Source organism: Anoplolepis gracilipes, chromosome 6, assembly GCF_047496725.1.
Source record: "Anoplolepis gracilipes chromosome 6, ASM4749672v1, whole genome shotgun sequence".
In the NCBI taxonomy this organism is placed as follows: domain Eukaryota; kingdom Metazoa; phylum Arthropoda; class Insecta; order Hymenoptera; family Formicidae; genus Anoplolepis; species Anoplolepis gracilipes.
In genome coordinates, this window is record NC_132975.1 from 3,237,501 (window position 1) to 3,245,988 (window position 8,488).

Sequence of the window (8,488 nt, forward strand, 5' to 3'; positions counted from 1 at the left end):
CACATCAATGTAAATTATTAAGTTAGGTTTAAAGTTTAATTCATTTTAAACCTATTGTAAACCAGATTTTATGATTGTACATATAATCTAAAGCGTAGTCTACAATGAGACCTTAAGACGTAAGGCTTAAGAAATTAATCAATCACAATTGAGTTTAGAAAAGAATCATAAATATGATAATTGGTTAATTTCTTAAGTCTTACGCCTTAAAGTCTCAGTGTAGACTATGCTTAAGTAAAGTCTTAAAATTCTATTCAGCCATCTGATTGGCTGAACGTAGTCTTAAGTCAACTAAAAATATGTCTTAAGATGATCTTATACATAAGAACGAACTATGAATACCGGCCTAAGACATGTTTTTAGTTGACTTAAGACTACGTTCAGCCAATCAGATGGTCGAATAGAATTTTAAGACTTTACTTAAGGTGAGCTTGAATATAAGAACGGACTATTTATTAGTTTATATCGAACACTTAATACGCGTATTAAGTACTATACTAGCCAATCATGGCCAGTCTTCTAAAGAATGGAATGGCTATGATTGGCCAGTAGTATTTAGTACGCGTATCAAAATATGTCGGTGTAAATAAGGCCTATAGCCGGTATTCATAGTTTGCTCTTATTTATAAGATTATCTTAAGACATGTTTTTAGTCGACTTAAGACTACGTTCAGCCAATCAGATGGCTGAATAGAATTTTAAGACCTTACTTAAGACGAACTTGAATATACAGACTATGACTGGTATTCATAGTCCGATCTTATATTTAAGGTCGTCTTAAGATCTCATTCAACCAATAAAATGATGCTATGCGGCTACTTCATTGGTTGAATGGGATCTTGAGACGATCTTAAATATAAGATCGGACTATGAATATTGGCCTTTCTCTTTCTAAAGTTTGTACCATAGAGATATTATATAGGGCGCGTTCAAAGAGACGTTATTAGCGCTAACAGCGTCGTTCTATCTTTATTCAACTTTTAATGAGTAACAGAACGACACTGTTAGCGCTAATAGTATCCCCTCGAACGCGTCCATATAGAGCATGAGAGTGCTATACTAGCCCGTGAGTGAATGCGATAGCGAAATAGAAGGAGAACGCTGCTATATAAGCCCCTGCTGTCCTTGTCTACGTCTATTGTCTATGCTATTGTATCAGTTTGCGCATGCGCGACAGACACGTTCTCGGCCCCCTGCCGTACTTTATATATAATATCTTTATTGTTTGTACACTTTTGCAGCCAAACACGCAGTCTATTCATTATACGTTTATGCATAAATGTGACGCATCACCCATGTAAGTTCGTCCTCCTTATTTCTATTCTTCATGGTAACAATTTGTAATTTGCAGGCGCATCCCCAGTTTTACAATAATAATATTCTAGGAGACGTCAGATTATATTCCCTATAAAGCGGATGTTGAAATCATATCTATATAATTGCTAAGATTTCTGTAACGTTACTCCTGTATCATTGTAAACGATTCTCAGTTATTCTTTGTGAGTTTAATTCACGTAATACACGGAGAGAGACAGAATACAACTAAGTACAACAAACGAGAAAATTCGGAAAAGAATTAAGTTTTTCAACTTAATTAAGTCAATATATTTCGATTTATTCGAGAGATTCTTCGGGATGATTTTGATATTTCTGAGAAAGTCGCATCGGTGATGCTTAAAACAACGGATTTGCTAACGTGATATTACTGATAGGTGACGTTTGATTCTGAAGGTTACTTAACTGACAGACTCGTTTTAGAAGTCAATAACAGGTGTGGAATAGGCCTGTGGTGTTGTATATTTGATTTTTCTTGATTTTCTGAAAAAAAGTTGACATGGCTTCAGCGATATTGCAGGTAAGTGCAAAACTTATGGATTTTGTCTCGTTAGTAGAACGGGAGAGTATCCATAATTGTGGCACTTTGCTGACATAATAATGATTTTGTAGAAAGCCATAGATCTTGTGACAAAGGCTACAGAGGAGGATCGCAATAAAAACTATGAGGAGGCCCTTAGATTATACGAACATGGTGTTGAATATTTTTTACATTCAATAAAATGTACGATAATAAGTGCTTAATAAAATTATATAGTATTGACATTTTATTTTAATTTTAGGTCTGCTTGTACAAATTGCTTCATTATTTAATAATGAGAATAATTATATGAAATTAACACAATTGATATTTTTTTATAATTTTAGATGAGACACACGGAGATAAAGTAAAAGAAAGTATAAGAGCAAAATGTATGCAGTACTTAGAAAGAGCAGAAAAATTAAAGGCTTATTTAAAAAAGAGTAAGAAAAAGCCAATTAAAGCTGGAGAAGATAATGCTAAGAATGAAGATAAAAAAAGTGACAGTGGTGATAGCGATACTGATAGTGATCCTGAAAAGAAAAAATTACAGAGCAAGTTAGAAGGCGTTATAATTAACGAAAACACTAATGTTAAGTGGAGTGATGTGATTGGTCTTGATGGAGCCATAGAAGCTTTGAAAGAAGCTGTTATTTTACCGATGCATTTCCCTTATCTTTTTACTGGAAGACGCATACCTTGGAAGGGTATTCTATTATTTGGGGTATATATATTCTTGAATTTAATAAAGTTAATTTAATACATGACTTATACATATCTTAATTTAAAATATATTAAAATATATTTTAATGTATTTTTAATTTATATTTGCAGCCACCAGGTACTGGCAAATCATATTTAGCAAAGGCAGTGGCAACAGAAGCTAACCAAGCTACTTTCTTTTCTGCATCGTCGTCAGATTTAGTAAGCAAATGGTTAGGAGAATCAGAGAAACTTGTAAAAAATTTGTTTGAATTAGCACGACAAAAGGAACGTAGTATTATATTTATCGATGAAATAGATTCTCTGTGCTCGTCGCGTTCAGATAATGAGTCAGAATCTGCAAGAAGGATAAAAACAGAATTTTTAGTTCAGATGCAAGGTATAAGAAAAATGATTAATATTTTATTAGCCAATATAAGCAAGCAAACTCGCATTAATATTTTTTTTCTATCCAAAAAAAGGTGTAGGGAACAATAATGAGAATATACTTGTATTGGGAGCCACTAACATACCTTGGGTTTTGGATTCTGCAATCAGACGAAGATTTGAAAAGAGGATTTATATTCCATTGCCTGAAAAACAAGCACGTGCTGCTATGTTTAAACTCCATTTGGGTACTACATCGCATTGTGTAACAGAAGAAGATTTTAAAAAATTAGCAGCGTCCACTGATGGTTACTCAGGAGCTGATATAAGCATCATTGTACGGGATGCTCTGATGCAACCGATCCGGCAAGTGCAAACGGCTACACACTTTAAGCGCGTTACAGGACCGTCACCGAAAGATCCTTCCATTATTGTCAATGATTTACTTACACCATGCTCCCCTGGTGATCCAGCTGCCATAGAAATGAATTGGATGGAAATAGATGGCGACAAATTGTTTGAGCCTCCAGTTACTATGGTAAATTTAAAAAAAATTTTGTTACCATTCTATTTCTTTTTACAGAGGTTGTTTTATGATTAAATGTTTTAAGTTCAAATATTAATTTTACAGGATCTCAATAGTAAAAAATATAAGTAAAAAAATGTATATACTTTCTAGTAATAAAATAGATTCACTATTATTTTATTATAATCTAATAATTTTATACTATTTTTTATTCAAAATAAATTTTAATTTAGATGTCAGTATCTTTTAAACAAAGCATTTATGATCCTATTTCTAGAAAAACTTTACTTACTTTGTGAGATCCTGTAAATATATATTTTAAGTTTTAACTATGTTTAAGTTTAATTCTGAAACACTGTATATTTACAAAGAATATATACAGGGTGTCCAAGAATTCGCAACGTGATTGTCCGTGCCAAAAGAGACAACTTTTTTCTCAGCAAAAATGTCAAGAGAAGTTATTTTTTGCTAGTTTTCAAATTTTGCTACTATGTATCTCTGTAACTAAGTCTTAAATAAAAATTTTAGTAAAGTAAATTCCACCTAAAATTAACTGCAGAATATAATTGTGTTAATTTTTTAATTTTACAAAGTTTGGTTTGCGAAAAACCCATCTTTTTCAATTGTTTATAACTGGAAAATTATTGATCCCTCGACATTTTTGCTGACATCCTGTGTGTATATATATTTATTTATTTATTTATTTATTTATTTATTTTAATATGTAATATTTTCATTTTAGAAAGATATGTTAAAATCTCTAGCAACGACCCGTCCTACTGTGAATGAAGAAGATTTGGCAAAGTTAGAAAAATTTAAAGAAGATTTTGGTCAAGAGGGTTAAGAAATCTTTGAGCTTTTCCGTAATTATACAAGTATAAACAGATTTATATTATAATTCAACTTAATGTCTTTAGTTGTCCATGCCTTATTCTTCTTACAATAACATTCGACTTAAATGTCTATATCTAAATATACTCGAAAACGAGTTTTTTCACCCTCTTATTTAGTTCTCCTTTTAAGCGCAAAACAAATACAATCCGGTATTATATAAGCTTATCGCTTATTTACTTGGCAAAAATAATATATAATACAAAAATAAGGCTCCAATAATAGTTAACTAAATATAAATAAGAGACTCGAGGAGCAAAGCAAATGAAGAACTAGTATTTAAAAAATCTTTATTTGCACGAGAACTTTAATCATTACGTAGAAGTAATAGACGACATAAGATTTTACAAAAACTTTTAAACGTTTCTGTCCTTGTCTGAACTCTTATCAGTGTCAAAAATAAAAAATAATAAATAGTCAGAAGTGAAATAAGTGTTTTTGCTTTGTTGAGATCTGAGTCATAACATGTCTGTCTTCTCTTGCCATTACATTGTGTCTTTACGTGTTATCGAAAAATGTCATGAGAATTCGGTTGATCGATTTGTTCGACTTATATCCTCTGATGGTGAATCTTCGTTTTATAAGTAGTAATTAGCATAGTATTTAAAGATTCCACCATTGTTAAATTATTCATTTTTGGACAGCACTTTGATTCCGATTTTTCTTGCCACAAGTTCTTGAAAAAACTGTGTGGTGGATAACCAATTTTCATTATTGCTTGCTTTTAGAGCATTCCTGTGGTAATAACTATGCGACTTTTTATATTTTTTATTTTTTCGTTTGTAATTTATTAATTTTTATATATTCGGTTTTATTTTATGTGATTTTGTTTCACTTCTGACTTGTTATTTTTAATTTTTAACACTGATGAGAGTCCAAAGACAAATATTTGTTATTTGCGCTTTTTTAAAGTGAGTTTTGTAAAATCTTATGTCTGCTACTACTTTTATATAATAATTAAAAGTTTTCACCAATTAAAGATTTTTTAAATACTAACATTTGCTTTGCTTTTTGAGCCTCTTCTTTATATTTAGTTAATAATATATAAATTAAGAAATGACCTATATATATTTTGAGATAAAAAATTTTAGACTTATAAAAAAAAAAAAAAAGGAAAATTATTTTTTATTGTAAAATGCAAATTGGAAAAACGATGATCAGATGTATGGTAAACTTTGTGTTTAATGCTTTACTATATAATCACTCTGATATGTACCTAACAACTAATTATGTAAATCATATATTTATATGTAGATTTTGCGGTTATTTTTCGTTATCACCTTCGATTAACTGCTCTTGTGTACTATTAGATTATTCTGATTCATGCAGTTTCAATAATGATCGATAGCGGGAATCGAATTGCGTGGATTTAAGAAATTCGCTAACTGAAAAAAATAAAGCATAATGAATATTATATAATACACTGCAAGTGTTACATACATATGTATTGCCGATATTCAAGATAGTGTTTTCATGTAAATTGTTTTTATTGTTAATTAAAAATAAATAACAAACTGTATACTAATGTATTTAAAGGTAGTAAGAATAGATTTACGACAGTTTTAAGGAGGGCAATGCCTTAGAAATTCTGAATCCATATAAACGACCGTTATGGTAATATCATCGCGAGATATCCGCACTACTTCGCTCGGCATAGTTAATAACTGCGACAATTTGATATGATCTATTCCATATTCTGTACCACCTAAAGCATTTCTCAGTAAATGCGTCGCTGCATTATTATCAAGAGGTTTTTTCTTCAAGCCTTCTTTACGTTGCAGCAACATCTCATTTATATCCGATAATTTCATATTTTTACGGGGTAATCTCAATGGACTAAGCGTAACTTTTCCGCTCATATGTTCTCCTACTAAGCGTACCGCTTGCAACGGTGAAATCAATTCCCACAATCCATCACTGGCTATTATAAGGAACTTGTCTCTAGGTGTCAATCTATGATACATGACATCTGGACTGGCTGTTAGGTAAGGCGGTGTATGGTAATTCTGAGGGATTGCTGCTTTTCCGAAAAATGGCACAATTTTTTTCATAACATCCTTATTCCATTTGTAGCGAAAATCACCTAGCGAACGAAGCGGCGCCAATTGTCCAAGCAGTCTTTCCGTTTTAATCACAGTTGATCTCTCACTCGATGGATGTTCCGACAAGACTCTTTCTACCTCCGCGCAATTATCGGCATTATGCTCCACCGTCATTATTTTAGTCGACCATCCATCGTTCTCTAAATAATAAATTTGTATAATATTAAACAAATATACATAAATTTTATTTAATATTAAACAAAGAGATAAAAAAAAAACCTGAGAGTACACCTAATACAGCTTTACAATCGCCTACGCCAGCAACGTGAAGATGAGGGCCATCTATATGTGCCACAACAGCTACCGTACCTGACATTGCAACAGCAAGAGTTCTTGCATCTTTCTTATTTAATTGCAACAAAGCTTCGTTCGATAAGTCATTATCTAGTCTAAGAAATGCATTTTGCAATGCTCTTTCCATTTGAAATTCTTCTTTTATATTTGAATGTATCAAGTCTTTTACAAAATTTAAAAAGCTTGTCTGGTAAAGATCTTTAATCTCGGCTACAAATTCTACTTTATCATTGAATGTTTGAAGCAATTCTAATTTTTTGTCAGACTCAATAGAATTCAAGTATTGTTGCAGTAATTTTGGTGGTAACAAACATGCCGATATATAGCGAAATAGTCTTTTCGATACCACTTGTGCACAGGCACCACCACCATGACCATCAAAAACTCCGAATAAAACACCTATAAATAAGAGATGGAAAATATACTAGTCAAACAAACTAATCATAATACATATGTAGTAACATGTATCACCCAAGAATCTTTGCAAATATCTGACAATAAAATTGTATATCTAAGTTACTTATGTAAATAATATTTAGATTATTTTGAAACAGATAATTCTGGCAAAGAAATTTAATTACAGTTTAACTTTTGTATACCTTTAGTTAATAAACATTGAGCTTCAGCTCGTGTATCTTCTATAGGATTATTAGATGCCAATTGATTGGAATCATAATATTTTACAGAACCCAAACCAGAGAATTCTTTAGTATACTCATTTGCTTGTAAAACATTTGTGACCTGTAACAGAGTAAAATATGTAATGTTTCTACATTAATATATAAAAAATAATAATATACTTAATAAATGTATATAAAAAATATATACGTTAAAATAATTATATAAATGAAAAATAACCTGTATAAAAAAATGTACATAATAATATACATAAAAAATATATATGTATATAAAAAACTTCAAGTTGGAAATAAAATATACCTCTTGTGGCGTAAGCCGTGGTAATGCCGTATATAATCGTTGGAAGCTTTTGTTGCTGTGGGATTCACTTGTTCTAACATGTACATTTCGAAAACTTTTAACAAAATTGCAGCCAACTTTCTGCAAGACCATCCCGAATATAGAGCCTTTTGACACCGTGCTTCGTGCTAATATTCTAATTTTTCTCCGTTTTTCCAATACATTTTCTCTATTTCTTACAAATTAAGGATATAAATACAAAATGCGTTCGAATTTGTTATGCAAAGATTCTTATATTTCAATTTACGTAATAAATGAATTTTTTCTTTTCGAAAATTAGAGACAAACTGTCAATAAGAAATGATTCAGTTGTATTATGTTTTATTATTGTTTTATAATCATATGTAGCGTATATAAACTTACAGGATAACACACAAAAGCACTGTAAACTACCTGAAGTTACCGCGAAAATGGACACATGAAAATTGAAAGTGGATGTGGCATGTGGACTGTGGACACCGTAGAGCGTAGAGCTTATTTTAATGGAGGGGCCTTGCCATAGAGCTTATACCAGAGAGAGAAACCTGAGAGGCGCCATGAAGCCGTTTTTGAGGTAACCCATTTTCACCGCGGTACAGTGACGCTAACTGGATCGATTTTAGAGCCGGTGGAACTACGTAGCCGGATCGACTTTCCAGCGGTTCGCGTCCGTGCTAGAGCCACAAATTATGGTTCGTGTCCGTGCTAGATCCATAATTGTGGATCTCAAAAGTACGAAACATATACATTCATTAATATTTGATTACATATTAT

The 8,488-nt window shown here is 31.6% G+C and overlaps 2 protein-coding genes across 6 annotated transcripts; one reads left to right on the top strand and one right to left on the bottom strand.

Moving 5' to 3' along the window:
- Positions 1 to 1,346: 1,346 nt before the first annotated feature.
- On the top strand, positions 1,347 to 5,880 carry Vps4 (vacuolar protein sorting 4). Its single transcript, XM_072895046.1, has 6 exons — positions 1,347 to 1,855; positions 1,948 to 2,059; positions 2,203 to 2,579; positions 2,690 to 2,957; positions 3,040 to 3,482; positions 4,213 to 5,880. Exons 1-6 carry the CDS (start codon positions 1,835 to 1,837, stop codon positions 4,312 to 4,314), a joined length of 1,323 nt encoding a protein of 440 aa, XP_072751147.1. The 5' UTR covers positions 1,347 to 1,834; the 3' UTR covers positions 4,315 to 5,880.
- Pdp (pyruvate dehydrogenase [acetyl-transferring]-phosphatase 1-like protein, mitochondrial) lies at positions 5,186 to 8,247 on the bottom strand. 5 transcript variants are annotated; one of them, XM_072895045.1, is made up of 6 exons: positions 8,099 to 8,243; positions 7,697 to 7,910; positions 7,357 to 7,498; positions 6,683 to 7,156; positions 6,242 to 6,603; positions 5,186 to 5,746 (listed from the first exon to the last, which is right to left on the bottom strand). In XM_072895045.1, the coding sequence occupies exons 2-6, from the start codon at positions 7,826 to 7,828 to the stop codon at positions 5,693 to 5,695; spliced, it is 1,164 nt and encodes a 387-aa protein (XP_072751146.1). In that variant the 5' UTR covers positions 7,829 to 7,910; positions 8,099 to 8,243; the 3' UTR covers positions 5,186 to 5,692. The 5 variants fall into 5 exon arrangements, with proteins under 5 accessions (XP_072751146.1, XP_072751145.1, XP_072751144.1 ...); XM_072895044.1 differs by having other exon boundaries at positions 6,067 to 6,603; XM_072895043.1 differs by lacking the exon at positions 5,186 to 5,746 and having other exon boundaries at positions 5,832 to 6,603; positions 8,129 to 8,247.
- Between the last annotated feature and the right edge of the window lie 241 nt (positions 8,248 to 8,488).